This window comes from Pongo abelii, chromosome 9 (genome assembly GCF_028885655.2).
Source record: "Pongo abelii isolate AG06213 chromosome 9, NHGRI_mPonAbe1-v2.0_pri, whole genome shotgun sequence".
In the NCBI taxonomy this organism is placed as follows: Eukaryota; Metazoa; Chordata; class Mammalia; order Primates; family Hominidae; genus Pongo; species Pongo abelii.
This window is the reverse complement of record NC_071994.2, coordinates 122368276-122386124: the sequence shown is the minus strand read 5'-3', so window position 1 is coordinate 122386124 and position 17849 is coordinate 122368276. Positions and strand designations below refer to the sequence as shown.

At 53.5% G+C, this 17849-nt stretch overlaps 1 protein-coding gene across 2 annotated transcripts; it reads right to left on the bottom strand.

Annotated features, from left to right (window-relative positions):
- Positions 1-3850: 3850 nt before the first annotated feature.
- Positions 3851-17401, bottom strand: ABCG4 (ATP binding cassette subfamily G member 4). Of its 2 annotated transcripts, XM_009247159.4 has the most exons (15): positions 17093-17401; positions 16258-16507; positions 12327-12444; positions 12078-12210; positions 11895-11945; positions 11555-11700; positions 10021-10144; positions 9795-9909; positions 9459-9601; positions 8152-8250; positions 7760-7928; positions 7556-7656; positions 6100-6258; positions 5829-5947; positions 3857-5604 (listed from the first exon to the last, which is right to left on the bottom strand). In XM_009247159.4, exons 2-15 carry the CDS (start codon positions 16493-16495, stop codon positions 5379-5381), a joined length of 1941 nt encoding a protein of 646 aa, XP_009245434.1. In that variant the 5' UTR covers positions 16496-16507; positions 17093-17401; the 3' UTR covers positions 3857-5378. The 2 variants fall into 2 exon arrangements, with proteins under 2 accessions (XP_024111209.2, XP_009245434.1); XM_024255441.3 differs by lacking the exons at positions 16258-16507; positions 17093-17401 and adding an exon at positions 13210-13383 and having other exon boundaries at positions 3851-5604.
- Between the last annotated feature and the right edge of the window lie 448 nt (positions 17402-17849).

Genomic DNA, 17849 nt, shown 5'->3' with positions numbered 1-17849 from the left:
CGCCTCTAGTCCCAGCTACTTGGGAGGCTGAGGCAGGAGAATTGCTTGAGCCCCAGAGGCGAAGGTTGCAGTGAGCCAAGATCGTGCCACTGCACTCCAGCTTGGGCTACAGAGTGAGACTCCGTCTCAAAAAAAAAAAAAAGGTGATCTGTAAGCCCAGGTACTTAGGTACTTTGGCACTTAGGGAGAGAGGGCCCATTTCAAAACATACTTAGATGGGCAGGGAGCATTTGTGCTCCAACTCAGCAGGTTACTGGGACTGGTGGGAGGAACATAGGGTAGGGTACAGTGGCAAGAGTAAAGTATCTTGCCGGGCGCAGTGGCTCACCCCTGTAATCCCAGCACTTTGGGAGGCCGAGACGGGTGGATCACGAGGTCAGGAGATCGAGACCATCCTGGCTAACACGGTGAAACCCCGTCTCTACTAAAAATACAAAAAAATTAGCCAGGCGTAGTGGCGGGCACCTGTAGTCCCAGCTACTCGGGAGGCTGAGTCAGGAGAATGGCGTGAACCCGGGAGACAGAGCTTGAGCTTGCTTGCAGAGAGCTGAGATGGCACCACTGCACTCCAGCCTGGGCGACAGAGAGAGACTCCATCTCAAAAAAAAAAAGAATACGGTATCTCAAGAGCTTGCTCAAGTCATTTCTTCAAGCCTAGGTTTCCTTTTCTTTTTTTTTTAAATTTATTTTTATTTATTTATTTATTTTGAGATGGAGTTTCACTCTTGTTGCACAGGCTGGGGTGCAATGGTACGATCTCAGCTCACCGCAACCTCCGCCTCCCAGGTTCGAGAGATTCTCCTGCCTCAGCCTCCTCAGTAGCTGGGATTACAGACATGCACCATCATGCCTGGCTAATTTTTGTATTTTTAGTAGAGACGGGGTTTCTCCATGTTGGTCAGGCTGGGCTCAAACTCCGGCCTCAGGTGATCTGCCCGCCTTGGCCTCCCAAAGTGCTGGGATTACAGGCATGAGCCACTGCACGCGGCCTCCTTTTCTATAAAAGGAGGAAATGATAGTGCTCATCCTAGCAGTCTCATGGGGTTGCTGTGGGAATCAAAAGAGCTATCTTAGCAAATATGTGAGCCACTCTACAAATGTTATCTGTGCCTGCATGGCCTTTGCTGGCTCTGGAAGGCCAATGGCCTTCATTAGCTCCCACAGGAACTTGTAAATGTGTGAATCTATAAGCGTTTAACCCTTTCAGAAGTATTTACTGGTGGCCGGGCGTGGTGGCTCACGTCTGTAATCCCAGCACTTTGGGAGCCCGAGGCGGGCTGATCACGAGGTCAGGAGATTGAGACCATTCTGGCTAACACGGTGAAACCTCGTCTCTACTAAAAATATAAAAAATTAGCCAGGCATGGTGGCAGGCGCCTGTAGTCCCAGGTACTCCAGAGGCTGAGGCAGGAGAATGGCGTGAACCCGGGAGGCGGAGCTTATAGTGAGCCGAGATCATGCCACTGCACTCCAGCCTGGGCGACAGAGCGAGACTCCGTCTCAAAAAAAAAAAAAAAGAAGAAGTGTTTACTGGGTTTTTTTTTTTTTTGAACGGGGTGTCACTCTGTCACCCAGGCTGGGGTGCAGTGGCACAATCATAGCTCACTGTAATCTCAAACTCCTGGGCTCAAGTGATCCTCTCACCTCAGCCTCCCAAGTAACTAGGACTACAAGCACTGCCACCATGCCCAGCTAATTGTTTGTTTGTTTGTTTGTTTTTATAGAGACTTGTAGTGATGGGGCCTCACTGTGTTGCCCAGGCTGGCCTCCCAAAGTCCTGGAATTATAGATGTGAGCTACCATGCCATGCCCTAGTATTTAGGTTTTAAAAAGAGAAAGAGGGCCGGGCATGGTGGCTCATGCCTGTAATCCTAACACTTTTGGAGGCTGAGCTGAGAGGAATGTTTCAGCCCAGGAGTTGGAGACCAGCCTGGGCAACATGATGAGACCCCATCTCTACATTTTAAAAAATTTAAAAATTAAGCCTGAGGTTATGAGTTCAAGACCAGCCTGACCAACATGGAGAAACCCCATCTCTACTAAAAATACAAAATTAGCTGGGCGTGGTGGTGCATGCCTGTAATCCCAGCTACTCGGGAGGCTGAGGCAGGAGAAACGCTTGAACCTGGGAGGCAGAGGTTGCGGTGAGCCGAGATCGCGCCGTTGCACTCAAGCCCAGGCAACAAAAGTGAAACTCTGTTTCAAAAAAAAAATTAAAATTTATCTGGGCATAGTGGCATACACCTATCGTCCCAGCTACTCAGGAGGCTGAGGGAGGAGGATCCCTTGAACCCTGGAGTTCAAGGCTGCAATGAGCTATGTTTGTACCACTGCACTACAGCCTGGGTGACAGAGTGAGACCCTGTCTAAAAAAGAAACAGAGAGAGAGAGAGTAAAATAAGAATCTTAAGACAGATACTTTAATGGTGGGATTTCATGCCCTTTGATACGTCAAAAGCCATCTCTTGGCATCACTCCAGGGAGAAGGTGGCACCCAGAATGCCCTCTAAATCTAACTAGAATTCCAGGAGTTTGAACTCAGACTTCTTCATGCTTTCCACTCCCATCACAAAACTCCATAAGAAAAAAAAAGTCATTCACCTCCAGGCGAGCACCCAACCACTCATAAATTGGATCCTAGTTTAGTTTGGGTCACTTAAGTCTACATGTGGCACAACTAGGGTGTTCCAGGCAGCTGGCAGGTTGATGCCAGTCATTTCCTTCAGTCCCCAAGCCTCAGGCCCAGGAGAGAAGAGGGTGAGGCAGTGCGCTGCTTCTTGGGTTGTCCCGCCCCCAGTCCTCAAGAACTTCTGGACACTTGCCTGCTCCAAACCCCCAGCCACCAAACCCATTTGTATTCCGGGTGGCTGACCGTTCAGCCCCGGTAAGCGTGGCTGGGTGGAAAGAAGAGGAGAAGCAAAGGGGAAAGGCGAGTAAGCCCACTGAGGTCCCCACCACTCCCATCCTAGGGATGGGGCTCCAGGGTCTTTCCTGCTTCTCACTGCCCTCCATAACCATTAACACACCCCACCCCTGCAGGCACACCCAGGGCTCAGTGAGTCCTGAAGACAGAGGCAGGCATCATTTGGGCAAGAATTCACCCATACAACAGACACGCAGCTCCCCCACACAGCATGTGAATCCACCATGAACAAGTGTCATTGACCAGTGCCAAGAAAGAAGACTTTGGAGGCAGAAGACCTGGTCTCCAGGCCTGGCTCCTCTTCCACTCATTGAGGGCCCTTGGGTAGGTTGCTTAACCGAAGTCTCAGTTCTCTCATCTACAAAACGGGTTGTCATGAACGATGGTGCAGGGTCAGCATGGGACTCCCTTGAGATAATGAATGTGAAGCCTCTGTGAGATGGAAAGCATGACGCAAATATTTCTTTTTTTTTTTTTTGAGACGGAGTCTTGCTCTGTGGCCCAGGCTGGAGTGCAGTGGCGTGATCTCGGCTCACTGTAACCTCCGCCTCCCGGGTTCACGCCATTTTCCTGACTCAGCCTCCCGAGTAGCTGGGACTACAGGCACCCGCCACCACGCCCGGCTAATTTTTTGTATCTTCAGTGGAGATGGGGTTTCATCGTGTTAGCCAAGATTGTCTTGATCTCCTGACCTCGTGATCCACCCGCCTCGGCCTCCCGAAGTGCTGGGATTACAGGCATGAGCCACCATGCCCGGTGACACAAATATTTCTTAAGCTACATGTTCACTAGCTTGACCTATACCTAGGACCTACCATCCCCTGCCACAGACTCCCTACAGCTGACAGGCATCTTGCCAAATGCTTTGAAGACCCCCTTGCAGGGCACAGTACCAGGTGGCAGATCCACACACATTTACACATTGCATACTGTATAAATATAGGTTTTATTAATAATGGGTGAAATCCCACAAATACAACTGGCATCCGTGTGTGATAGGAAGAATCTGTGGCAGGGTGAGAGGAGGTAGACGGGGATGTGTACAGGAAAAAGGGGGAAAATGAGCCCTGGGGGAGGGGAAATCAGAAGCAGAATGAGCCTGGACCCACCAGGAAAGCCAGACATGCTCTGAGTGTGTCTGCCACCTGGTGCCCAGGCAGGCTGTTCTGATGCCCAGGGGCCACCTGCTGATAGGAACAGTGGAGGGACATGGACAGGAGCTTGAATGAGCAACAGTGGCTGGGGAAGGGGTAGGGAAGATGCCAGCATGGAGCACAAAAGGAGGGCCATGGGTGGCAGTGGCCAAGGCCAACTTATGCCCGTGCTTGTGCTTATGTTGGTTCCTGAACTCCAGGGATCTAGTGCCCTGTGCCACCCCTGGCTTGGGAGGAGGGAAGACTTGGGGGTAGACACCTGCAGGTTCTGTAGACACCCTGGGCAGCACCAGCCTTATCCTTAGAGTCTCCAACATGGGATCCCCAGGAGGAGGTTGGCACTGTCCTCCCACCAGCACCCGCCACCACCAGCATGCCACCATCACTCTTCCTCTGAGCTGTAGGGGATGGCAAGTGTGTAGGGCTGAGATGGCCTGTTCGCATGTGTGTGCCTGTCACTCCGGAGAGGGAGGGAGCATCACGAGACCGTGCATGCGTCAGGGGCAGTGAGAAAGGAGGGCTGGGTTTTCCCCCACTCACCCCCCGGCCAGAGTAAAGTGCATTCTCCAGTTCCAGTGGCAGGTGGGAGAGAAACACAGACATTATTGCACAGGTGCCACCAGGCCCTACCCCCACCAAAGGTGATGGGGAGGGGGACGGGGCATCCCACAGCCCCAGGCCTCTCCAATCCCCAGGATTGGGAGTGGTGATCTAGACAGAAAATCCAGCTTCTGTCCTGGCAGATTGTCCAAGTCAGCCAGGGTCTAGGGGTGGAGAGAAGAGGAGGAGGAGGAAGAGGAAGAGACTTCCAGAGTCCTTCCCTGTCCATTTCAACATCCATAATGGGACTTCCAGGGGACTCCACCAGGGCCCAGCCCTGGAACTCCAACCTTACAGCAGCCCAGTTTACAAACATTTGTGTGGTGGGGACCCCCAGAGGGGGCCACTTTGGTCAGTTGTAAGTGGGGCCCTAGAGAGCCTGGGGCTCCCAGGCAGACAGCAGGAAGGAGGGAGCAGCCTCCCAGTGGTCTTTGCATGCAGCTGTTGGAGAGAGTAGGGAGGAAGCTACAAACCGCATCAACTTGGGAAGACTCCTGGGCATAGTGGGGAGGGCTGGAGCCCCCACTCCCAGAGCCCAGGCTGGGAGCGCAGTCCGACAGCCAGCCTGTGGAGGAGCCAAGGGAGGAGAGGGTAGCCCCGCCAGGAACCAGTGCCCAAGTCTATAAGGTTAAAACAGTCCCAAAGGGCTGGGGCTGGGGGCTTCCTGCTGCAGGGGCTAGGGTACAGGCTGGGGCCAGCCTCTATCTCTCTGACTTGACCCGGTAACGGAGCACAAGGTAGGCCAGCAGCCGCAGGGCTAGGAAGAAGATGCCCAAGACCAGGAAGTCCATGTAGAGCTTGGCATCCTCCACATCCAGCGCTCGGAGGATGCTCTGTGGCTCCCGGAACGGGCAGCGTTCCTCTAAACATGTCAGGTCTCCTCGCTCCATGCCATAGATCGTCAGGATCACACCCTCAAAGCCATACCTAGGCAGGCAGGGATGTCAGATAGGACACAGCACACAGGGTCCCAGCTCTCTGAGAAAATTGCCAGAGCCCAGCTGCAATGCTCTCATCCCTGGGGTGCAGCCAGGGTGCCCCTGTCCAAAGGATAATGGGGCAGGCAGCAGACTTGGCACAACCCAGGAAGCCCTGGGTATGGACTCCTCCAGGGAGGAGCAGAGGCCAATGAGGAGGGCAGGGGTACTGACCTGACATAGGAGAGATAGGAGCTCCATTGCAGGTAAGTAGGGATGGTCTTGAAGCTGACAAAGAAGCCGGAGAACAAGAGGACAGGGATGGCGGTAACTGGGCCCACAAAAGTGGCCACCTAGAGGGGAGGGGAGGGGGCCAGGCCATCATAGGGGTGACCAGGACAAACCCAGGTTTCCTAGAGCTCCACCCTACCCCTTGCACCAGGCCCTGCTTCCTCCCACAAGAGCTCATCCCACCTTGGGAATTCCCAACTGCCAGCCCTCCCACCTGTAGGGAGTTGGAAGCAGCTCCGATCAGCAGCCCCAAAGATTGGGCCACCAAGGCGGTGGCGGTGGCCAGGGCTGAGAAGAGCAGGAAGCGGCTGGTCTCAGCGGGCTGGCCCGTCATCCAGTACACAATGCTGCAGTACACCACCGGACACACCACCTGGGGAGTGGGCACGGGCTGGGCAGTGGACTTCAAGCCAGGGGCACAGCAGCCAAGACCTCCACTCCACCCAAGCCTGGGCCTCTAGAATACCTATTCCCAGGGTGCCCATCCTGCCTCCACACTCTTGTTCAAGCTGTCCCCCAGATTGACACACGTCCCCTTTCTGCCTGGCCATATGACTGTCACTTATCTCATCTCACGTCTTCCGATGGGTCCACCCTGACTGCTTCAGGCACGGTGACTTTTCCCTTCCCTGAGCACCTAAAGTCCTTCCCACCTGGACCAGCTTATTCATCATATTGTTAATTAATTAACTCTCCATAGGAGAGCCATTTTGTTCCCCCATGAGCTACCAGCTCCTAGGGGGCAGGGTCTGAGCCTACTAAGTACAGTCATCCACTACTCAAGGGTATCCAACCAAGAGCCAACCAAAGCCCAAAGGTCCAGCTTGTGCTCTTCTTATTAAGCCAAGCATCCTGTTACGGTGTCCACCCTGAGGAAGGGGCACCTTTTTCTAATTTGCACAGATGTGTCCTATGGATTGCTGGTGGCCCTGATGCTTGGAACAGGGTGGTATTGGCGGTGACAACAACCAGCTAACATTTCTTGGGCACTTTGTATGTGCCAAGCACTATTCTAAGTACTTTATATACATTAACTCATTCAATTCTAACAATCCTGAGGTAGATACTATTGTCATTCCATTTTTTAGATGGGGACATTTTAGCAAAGAGAGTGATTTGCCCAAGATCTTGCAGGTAGCAAGTGGCAATAAGAGCCAGAGAGTACACCATTTTCTACCGCCCCTAATAAGAGTTACAGAGTCATTTGTAGGGTTATTTCCCCCAGTAGCTGGGACTACAGGTGCACAACACCACGCCTGGCTAATTTTTGTATTTTTAGTAGAGATGGGATTTCGCCATGTTGCCCAGGCTGGTCTCAAACTCCTGAGCTCAAGTGATCCTCCAGTCTTGGCCTCCCAAAGTGCTGGGATTACAGGCGCAAGCCACCGCGCCCGGCCCTATAGGGTTATTTTCATCATTTTCTGTTTGTTGTCAGTTGTCCTCACTAAAACATAAGTTCCACGTGGTCAAGACTACATCAGTCTGGTTCATTGCTATATCCCTAGGGCCTGGTACAGAGCCTCGGCTATGACAGGTACTCACCATCTATTTGCTAAGTGAGTAGAAGGACAGCAAAGGAAGGAAAGTGACAAGTTTGAGGGAGGCAAGAAAGCAAGGATAGAAGGAGCAAGACAAGATGGAGGCAGCAGGCAGGTGAGGAAGAGGCCCACCTGAAAGGGCACGTCAGCCATGGTCTTGGCCAGGTAATACGCTTTGAGGCTGTACCAGTAGTTGAGGTGCTCCCTCATGAAGACTGCCATCTCTAAGGGGACTGAGGACACAGGCTGCTTAGGCACACCCGGCCGACACCCTGGCCCCTGCCCCAAGCCCCAGCACCCACGCCCTTGCCCCATGCCCAGGGCAGCTCAGCTCACAGGTGAGCACAGTTGGCATGAGGGCGGCGAACATGAGGAACAGCATGGAGAAGAAGAGGCAGCCGGTGTTGTTGAAGACCTTGCTGGCATCGTCGCCAATATGCAGGTAGAGGAGGCCGATGAGCACGCCAATAACCACGTGGGACATGAACCGTAGGTGGGTCAGGACCTTGGGAGGGGTCATCACCAGGAGAGGGATGTGTTACAGGCCAGGGCAAGCCTCAGAGTAAGCCTGGAGTAGGAACTCGGAGCTGCCCTCACAGGCACAGAGACCCACAGGCACATTGCAGGGCTGTGAGGGAGGGTCCCCATTCCCATCTCAGCTGCTGGGATCCTACAGCCCAAAAAGTCAGGCCTGTGCCAACCTCCTCTCCCCCAGCCTGACGCCTCACCGTGTCCCTGAGGATGGACAGGAAGGTCCTCTTGAAGAGGATGCAGAACTGTGTGAGGGTGCTGGTAGCAAAGGTGTGGCTTTCAATGGGATCCACTTCCTGGGAAGAAGAAATTGGATCGGGATCAGGTGAGCCTACCCCATTCACCCACAGAACACCCAGCTCAGTGAATGAAAAACCTCAGAGCTCTTCCCCAGGGCAGGGGTCCTCCAAGTCTACAGAGAATCTTCCACCATTAAGTTGTGTCCCTGAAAGCTAGGCTTAGGGGTATGAATCAGAGCGAGATTCAGACACAAAGAGGGGGCAAAAACTTGGGAGGGAGGAGATGGAAAGAAAGTAATGGACACCTGTGGTGGCTAATAATAGATCGGTTACTTTTTTAATCCATCAAAACACATGAACTCTAAGGGTATAATTCCTTTTTTGTTTTGGTTTGGTTTTTTTTTTTTTTTTTTTTTTTTTTTTGAGATGGAGTCTCACTCTGTCGCCCAGTCTGGAGTGCAGTGGCGCAATCTCAGCTCACTGCAAGCTCCGCCTCCCTGGTTCACACCATTCTCCTGCGTCAGCCTCCCGAGGAGCTGGGACTACAGGCGCCTGCCACCACGCCTGGCTAATTTTTGTATTTTTAGTAGAGATGGGGTTTCACCATGTTAGCCAGGATGGTCTCCATCTCCTGACCCACCCACCTCGGCCTCCCAAAGTGCTGGGATTACAGGCGTGAGCCACTGCATCCAGCCGGGTATAATTCCTTTATGCCACCAATTTTACAGTAATGTTATTTAATAATGATGATAATGACAACAATAACAACAAAAACTAACCAATCTGGTTTTCAGGGGTTATAGTGTCTCATTTAAGGAAGAGAACTAGCACTGGGCAGACACCTGCTGTACCAGCTACAGTGCTAAGAGCTTTATGTGATTATCTAATTAGTCCTCCCAATCACCCTGTGAGGTAAGTATCATCATCTCTAAGTTAGAGAGAACAGTAAGCCACACTGGCCACCAAGCTGGGGACCATGTTGATCTTGCTTACCAGATGGGCACTATGCCAGGACCAAGGACAGCACACTGTAGCTGCTCAACAAGAACTTGCTGAATGAATAAGTCAGTGAGGAAACTGGAGCTCAAGGAGGTTAAATAATGTGCCTAAGGTCACAGTGCTGTTCATAGTAGGTTGATTCCAAGTCCTAGGTTCTTCCCAGCAACCAATGGTTGCAATGCCTCCGGGGAACAGCCTCTTTGGCAGGGCCACTGTCCATGGTCCAGTCTCCCCTCCCCAACTATGCCCTCTCCACCCCTACTCACCGGAGGACAAGGGGGGCAGGGGGCAGGGACCTCGTTCTTCTCAGGGCTGCTCTTCTTCTCAGCCATGGCGCACAGCCCATTTTGCACAGCCCTGAACAACATGGGGTTCAGGTCTCCATACTCGCCAGAGGCCACCTCGATGACTGGGGACACAGAGTGGAGAGCTCAGTTTAGATTCATACTCACTTCCCAAGGGCAAGTCAGTCCCGCTCTGGGTGTGTGGGGAAGGCAGGCAACGGTGAGATCTCTACCCCTAGAAGGCCTGAGTGCAAGACCAGAGCCCCCAGTTTCGGCCCACTGCTGTTTCCCAGCCCCTACCAACAGACTGCCACTCACTGAAGTCAGCCGGGTTGTGGTAGGTGGGGCAATGCAAGCCGAGTCCCTTTAGATAGGGGATCAGGTTGGTTACCACGCCTTTGAAGATGCACTGACCCTGGCTCAGGATGTAGAGCTGCAGCAGAAAGAGAAGGGTAAGGAAGGAACAGCGGGCCAGGCACCCCTACTGACCCCCTTCCATCCCTCCATCTCAGGCCAATCCTCCTTGAGGCCTGGAAACACTCACCTTGTCAAACATCTCAAAGAGCTTGGCACTGGGCTGGTGGATGGTGCAGATGATGGTGCGGCCCCCCTGTGCCAGGGACTTCATGAGGGACACCACTTGGAAACAAGAGGCGCTATCCAGACCACTGTCCAGAGAGAGGCCACCGGGGGCCACGTGAGGTGGGTGAGGCCAAAAGAAGGGAGTGTCTGGGGCGGGGCAGCTGCTGTGAAGGGGATGAAGCTGGCAGGAAGACGGCACTCTGGCCACATCTGTATCCTTTATGGTTCAGGCACTTGGAGGGATACCCAGAAGCCAAGAGCACTGTTCAGTTTAATAAGCATATATTGAGGACCTGTTGTATGCCAGGCACTGGGATTACAATGATGCATAAATAAGACATAGACTCTGGTCTGGAAGGAGAGAGAGACAAGCACACAGATGATTCTGGGTAATGTGGAAAGTGCTGTAGCAACACTGGGTGAAAGAGGGGGTGGATTCAGCTCAGCTGTAGCAGGTGTTGGAGGGTAGTCAGAGAAGGTTCCTGAGTGAGCCCAAGAGTAAGAGCTAAGCAGGTGAAGGGGAGAGGGGAGGCACAGTGGTGAAGGGCATTCCAGCAGAAGACACAGCATGGGCAAAGCTTAGAGGCATGAAACACGTGGCTTGACCAGGGAATTATAAGCAACTCAGTATTATTAGAGCATAAAGTACATGACATGAGGCTGGAGAAGTAGGTTCAGACCAGGCCCTTGTAAGTCACCTGACTTTATTTCGAGGACAAGTTGGAAAGGAAACACGGCATGTTTTAAGCAGGGGAGTGAGCACTGCAGACTTGTCTTTAGAAAGTTCACTCTGGCCGGGCACGGTGGCTTACGCCTATAATCCCAACACTTTGGGAGGCCAAGGCGGGTGGATCACGAGGTCAGAAGTTCAAGACCAGCCTGACCAACATGGTGAAACCCCGTCTCTATTAAAAATACAAAAATTAGCCGGGCATGGTGGTATGCGCCTGTAATTCCAGCTACTCGAGAGGCTGAGGGAGGAGAATCGCTTGAACCAGGGAGTCAGAGGTTGCAGTGAGCCGAGATCGTGCCACTGCACTCCAGCCTGGGTGACAGAGCGAGACTCCATCTTAAAAAAATAAAAGAAAGTTCACTCTAGCTGCAGTTTGGAGAAATGATTGACTGGGAGACACCGGAGACAAGCAGATAAGAATCTGTTGCTGTCCTGAACTTAACATCAACATTAGAGATGGGGCAGGGCAAATCTGAGAGATATCAAAAGGAGGCAGAATCAACAGGACTTGGTGACTGATGGCTGAGGGTGACTGGAGACGGAGGTGTCAATCAAGGAGGACATCTAGATCTCTGCCCGGGCGAAGGATGGGGCCGCTCACAGCAACAGAATTGGCAAGGGTGGAGATGAGGAAGAATCCCTTATCTTGGCCCCAGGAGGCTGTGAACAGAGGCTCTGGATCATGGAGAAGATGCAGGCTCCAGCCCTGGCTCAGGGCCGAGAGGAGAGGGGTATCCTGGTGGGAAAGGGTGGAGAGAACTACCTGGTGGGCTCATCAAAGAACATGACAGGCGGGTTGTTGACCAGCTCCAGGGCGATGGCCAGACGCTTCCTCTGCCCGCCAGAGAGCAGGGCTGTCCTCGTGTGGGAGCACGACATCAGGCCCAGTGCCGTCAGGATCTCTGTCACCTGGCCCCACCCCACCCATGCCAGGTCAGCTTCGGAGTCTCTGCTTCCCCCAGGCACCACCCCAGCTTCAAAAAGCATCTCCCTTAAGTCCATTGTCTCGGCCTAGGCCACCACTCTCCCACCCCCAGCTGGGGGCCTTGAGCTCAGCAACACCACAAAAGGGAGTGGTCCCACTGCCTCCCTTCCCCACTCACCAGCTCCTTCTTCACCTCCTGCTTCTCACTCAGCTTCAGGTTAGCAGAGACCTGGGGCCCAGAGAGTAAGTGAGAAAAGTATGTGTGGGAGGGAGCTCTGCCTTGAACCCTCTGCCAATGGTGAAGGTGGCAACAGCAGGCAGAAGGGGTTGCTGGGAGGAGGGGTAACTATCCAGCCCTCACCATCATGGCTTCCAACACCGTGAGGTGTGGCAGCAGCATGTCATCTTGCATGATGTAGCAGGACATCTTGCGGAAGGTCCTCAGTTCCCGTGGCCTTCCATTAACCAGGATCTGCCCCTTCATTCCAGACTCCCTGCAGGGATGTGGGTTGAGGATGGGGGTCAATGCCATTTCAGAATACTTTCTATGTTCCCCAAGGGATACTTCTTCCTGAGTCCTGCCTCCATTCCACCCCGGTCTCATCCTTACCTGTATCCTGCCAAGATGTTCATGAATGTAGACTTGCCAGCCCCTGAGGGGCCCATGATGCCAATCAGCTCCCGGCGGCAGAATTTACCTGAGAGGCACTTGAGAAGGGTCTTATAACCTGCAGTGAGGTGGGGAGGAATTTTTGGTCAGGCTGCAGTGAACAGAGGTACCCCCAAAATTCTTAGGAGCCATGGCTATCAGTGAAATAGGTAGTCCCTACTCAGTGTGACTGGGTTAGGATGGAGGAACAACCCTTTTATCCCCGGCAGGAACCCATCCCTCTCATCCCGTCCCCTTAGAAACGACCACCACTAATATCAAAGTACCAGAGGCAACAATCCTCTTCTGAAAGGCATGGGAAAATCCACACATCTCATGGATGGGAGTGGAGAGGGGATCAAAGCTATAGAAGACCCTGGTCGTCTTCTGTAATCACAGTGGTCACTGTCTCACCCCCTCCAGGAAAACTCCCACTACTACAGCCGGAGTTGGCTGCCTATCCCCTGTGTTTCCATAGCACCTTTCCTATGCCAGCATGTCTGTTACTTGATGTGCCTGTCACTTGCCCCGCTCTCCCAGCCTCTTAGTCAGTGAGCTCCTTGGGGGCAGTTCTCACTCATCTTGGTAATCTCAGCAGACTGTCTGGCCTGTAGTAGATGTTCAGTAAGTGTCTGTTCCATAAGCGTGAGTTCTCAGAGCTTTTCCCTAATTCAGAAAAAGCCTTCTTCTTTGCGCTCTCTCTGCCTGCCAGGCTTGTCTCTCTAGCCCCTACATGGCCCAGTAAAATCTCACCTTTCATTCATTCATTGGAAGGCAGCATATGCATTTAGAGCACGGTTTGGAGTCAGGTGGATCTGGGTTCAAATTCTGGCTCCACACTTACCAGCTGTGTGACCTCGGGCAAGTTGCTTAACCTCTCTGAGCTCCAGGTCCCTCATCTGTAAAATGAGGATGATAGTACCTATCTCATAGGGTTGTTGTAAAGATTCAATGAGATAATATATGTAAAACACATGACACAGTGCTTGGCACATAGAATGCATTAAAAAGTGACATTTTACTATTAATTCTACTTGATAAATGCTTATTGATATCTACTATATACCAAGCTCTGTACCAAACACTGGATAAAAATTGAGGAAGACACAGTTTTTATATTCAAGAAGGTCATAGTCTAAGTAAGATAGAAAAACAAAAAAATCTATGAAGAAAAATAAAATTAGGGTTATAACAGAAGTACAAAAAATGTGCTGTGAGAATGCAAAAAATGGAATTGACGTGAGTCGGGGGAAAAGGGGAAAATCAAGACTGGCCTCATGGAAGAGGTGGCATTTGAGCTAAGCCTTGAAGGATGAGCAGGATTCTAAAAGGCAAAGGAAAGCAGAGGCCTTCTAGGCTTTGGGAGGAAAAGCTCTGTGATATAAAAGTATGTTTATATACACTCACAATCCAAGGAACAGAGGGCAGAGCCTACATGGAGTGACCTGGTGAGACATGGAAGTGGAGGGGAAGGATGAAGCCACCAAGGAGGGCCTTGCCTGCGATGCTGGCAGACCTGCCTCATAGGTGAGGACATGCCAATCCCTTACCTAGCACCTTGCTCATTGCTGCCCCCTCTAACCCCCACAGAGCCCAAGTCCCTCCCCACTCCACCTCCTTAGTGTCCTTAGTGGAGACAGTGAAGGGATGGCATATCTAACCCTCCCTCCACGACACCCAGGACTGTGTTCTGGGCCCGGCTGTCCCTCTGGATGCTTCCCGTCAGAAGGGGGAGCAGCTCCTGCCCGCTGCCAGGTCCTGATCACAGCAACTGCCTGGATGGTACCCATGGTTTACAAAGCTTCAACTGTTTCTCTAACAACATGGGTGAGGCAACTGGGGCCCAGAGACATCTAGTGACTCACCCAGGGTCACACAGCAAGTTCTTTCCTGGGAGAGGGAAGCCGTGGGCTCTAGCCCTCTGCCTCAGTCCTTCTCACCATCAATCAGAGACATTTGGTGGCGCACTCCAGCATATGCCTTTCAGAGCCACTCACGGGAAGTGATCTCTTGCAGGAGAAGAAACTGGCAACGACGAACCTTCCCCTCAATTAATTACAGTAGCTGGTTGAACACTGATGCCTAACACAAAAATCATCTTACATTTGCCTCTCACAGATACCGTCTCAGCTGAGCTTCACACAAGTCTGTGTATTCTTATCATCCCTGTTTACAGATGAGAAAAGCAAGGCCAAGAGCGGGTAGGCAGCCTGCCCAAGGTCACATAGCTTATAAGTGACTAGGAACCCATGTCCCACAACTGCTCAGCACAGAAGAGGCCAGCCAGGCCCTTGGGCTGGAGAGACACTGGTATTCTAGTTCTGCCGCCGTCAGTAGCTCTCTTTGCAATTTTGTCAAGTCACTTAATCTTTAAGGTCTCTGACTCCTCATCTATAAGGGAAGGATAGTAACATCTATTCCCAAGGACTTATAGGGTTATTACTAATGTTAAGTGAGATTATTAAAAATAATTAAAAGGAAGCTGTTTTGAAAAAATAAGAAATGCTATACATAATTAGGGGAGATGATAACAAATCCTTACTTGGGAAAGGTAGAACTCTCCCTCTCTCCATCCCCCTTGCTTTCTTTCCTTTCTGCCTACCCTTAATTGCTTTCTGTCCTCTAGAGAAGGGGAGAGGGATTCAATGGAAAACAAGTCATCCAGGGGAGGGCAGGGGGCAGAGAAAGGGATAACGGATGAAAGAAATGGCAAAATGGCCAGTAGAGCAGAATGAGGCTGGCAAGGTCAAAAGGAGGGAAGGGCCAGGTGAGGGATATCAATCTGTGGCTGGCGCATGGAAGCAACTGGAGAGCTGGCCCGTCTAGACACATTTTTTAAAAAATCTTAGTTTCTTAAAATTATAAGGAAATGAGAGGGCTAAGGAAAGAACAACTGCCTCATCATTTTGCCCAGAGCTGGTCTCAGGACCGAAAGAGGTTGCTTAGGGACAGGGCCCACTGGGCAGGAAGCCCAGATGCCTCAGTTTCCATTGGTTCAGCCATGTGACCTTTTGGTCACTCATGGGAGTGAGGGTTTGGAGAGTGCAGAGGCAGATCATGCTCAGCCCTGCTCTGAAGCACCCCAAACCTATTTGTTAAACCTCAGAGAACAATGTCCCAGCCCCACCCCTGGCCCACACCCAGGCTCTGGGAAACAGCCTCAGCTTCCCTACTAGCAGCTAAAGCTGTTCAGGGTAGGGGCTGCAGGGGCTAGTCAGAGTTCAGGGGAACCTGTCCTCATGGGCGGGAAGGGGGAGGTGATGGGACTGCTGTACAGGGAAGAGAGAGAAAGGAACAATGTGTGGAGAGCTGGGAAATCGGGCTTCTGGTCTCAGCTCTACCACTTACTAGCTGTATGACATTGGTCAAGTTACTCAACTTCCCTGGGTCTCAGTTTCCTTATTAGTAACATGGAGATGACATCTATCCTGCCAAACCGCCACCTTCCCTGCTTCTGAGCACTGTGGTAAGAACGGAATAAGATGACAGGAATGAGAACGTCTTTATAATTAGGTCCAAGGGTATTGCTCAACCCTGCAGACACAGCCCCCTACTTTTTCATACCAGCCCTCACAGGTAGGAATCCTCCATAAACAAAAGAAGGAAAACTTATCAAGGACCACTCAAGGACCAGAGGTCACGGGATCTCTTTAGAAGATAAAGCTTCAATAACCAATTGCACCTAGCATCCCATGGTGCTCACAGGTGTGGGGGGCGTAGATCCTGACACCCCAACAGTGCACAGTGAGCAGGGGGCTGGGGCCCAGATTTTAGTGTTTCCACAGAGCCCACTGGTGCAGGACTTTCCAAACATGGGACACCCAGGCCTCATGCTTCTGGAGAGGCAACTCAGAGGGGGCCCACGGACTCCCCCTACCAGTCTGTTCCCTACCCCTTTTGCGCCAGCAGGGCCCCTCCCGCACGGAATAGGACAGCTCCACGAACTCGATGTCCACTGCTGAGCGCTTGGGTAGGTGGGAGAAGCGCTGGGCTTCAGTGATGTGGTTCTCCACCTTCTTCAGGTGCGTGGTCAGCACAGGGGGTTCCGCCCCGTCCTCCAGCGTCACGGCCATGGCCACAGCCCCCGGCCCTAGTCCACAGCCCACGGCCTCCAGCGCCTTCTCCGCCATCACGCCGCCGGCCTGCAGGGAGAGGGCCTGCTCAGTTTGGGGCAGACCACCGAGCCCCGCTCAAAGTTCCCTGGCGTTCTAATGCTTCCCCCGCCCCCACTCGCCACCTCCTTCTCGGGGCAGATCCGCGACTGTTAGCCCCGCACTCTGCCCCCGCCCCCCACTCCCCGCACGGAGACGCTCAGTCCCGGGCAGCCCAGCTCCAGCCTGACCCCAGCCCGTCCCCTTGAAGCCCTCAATCGCTCCTTCCTCCCCGCGGCTTCTCTAATCTCCTTACCCCGCAGGCCAGCAGCCCCTGGGGACTGAAGGAATAGGGGGCGGGGGAGAAGAGGCAGCCGGCGGAGGCTGCCCGCTAGGAGGTCGGGGTAGCAGGGTGAGTGCAGGGCGGACCAGGGGAAGGCGGAGAGGAGGCTTCAGGCCTCCGGCTGCGTCCCACTCCCCATCCCTTGGCGCGACGCCCAGGCCGGCCCCTCCCGCCGGCACCCCCGGGCCCGCGTGCCCCGGGCTGTCCCCAAAGCCAGGCGCACCACCCGGACTCAAAACTAAGCACCCCACAGCGGCTCAAGCCCCCACCCCATCTCCCGCGTGCCTAGTCACCTTGACGCGCCCCCGGGCCGGTGCGGGGCCGGGATGCTCAGCGCTGCCACGGACCGGGGACGGAGAGCCGGGGCTCCCCTTACCTGCCTCGGGCTGCGGCACCCGCGTCCCGGCTCCCGGTCCCGGCGGCCCGGGCCGGGGCGGGGCCGGGGCGGGGCAGGCGAGGCAGGAGGGCCGGCCCTCGGCTCGGAGGAGATGGCAAGGATGGTGAGAGGCGGTTGGGGTCGCACCCCGACTCTGCTGGGCTGTGCACACCCGCTTCCCAGAGCCTGGTCCCGGACGCTGTGTCCTCCGAGCCCGCGGGGCGACTGCGCTCTCCTACCAGCTACTGCTCGCCGGTCCCGCCGTTCTTAAAGGGCCCGCGCCGCCCGGCAACCTGCGGGGGGCGAGGACGGCAAAGGAGAAAGCAGCGCTTGCGGCACGGGGGCCGGAGGAGGTGCAGAGGTGAACTCAGGACTGGGGGTTGATGGCAAAGGGCCGACCTGGAGGCAGTGAGGAAAGGAGAGCTGGAGTCACTCCGTGGGGACAAGTCCCTGGAAGTCAGATTAGGCAATGGTGTTGGGGGTGGGGGAAAGTGGAGGGATCGTAAAGGTGTCAGTCTATCTTCACGCACGATACCAGTCCCCCAACAATTTCCCTCAGTTCCAGCCCATGAATGAGAGCAGGCCTCCCTCCAGGAATCCCCAAACTAGGTGCAAAGGCTTTCAAAAACGCAGGAGCCTTGGGACATTGGAACATCCTCCTGTCTCCCCATTCA

Bases quoted from the DNA above. Each gene is read 5' to 3' on its own strand.
- ABCG4 (XM_009247159.4), bottom strand. From the start codon at position 16,495: ATGGCGGAGAAGGCGCTGGAGGCCGTGGGCTGTGGACTAGGGCCGGGG. The intron at 11,946-12,077 runs GTGAGGGCTGGA...TCTGGGCCCCAG, and splicing joins CGGTGTTGGAAGCCATGATG to GTCTCTGCTAACCTGAAGCT. The intron at 10,145-11,554 runs GTAGTTCTCTCC...CTCTCTGGACAG, and splicing joins TTCTTTGATGAGCCCACCAG to TGGTCTGGATAGCGCCTCTT.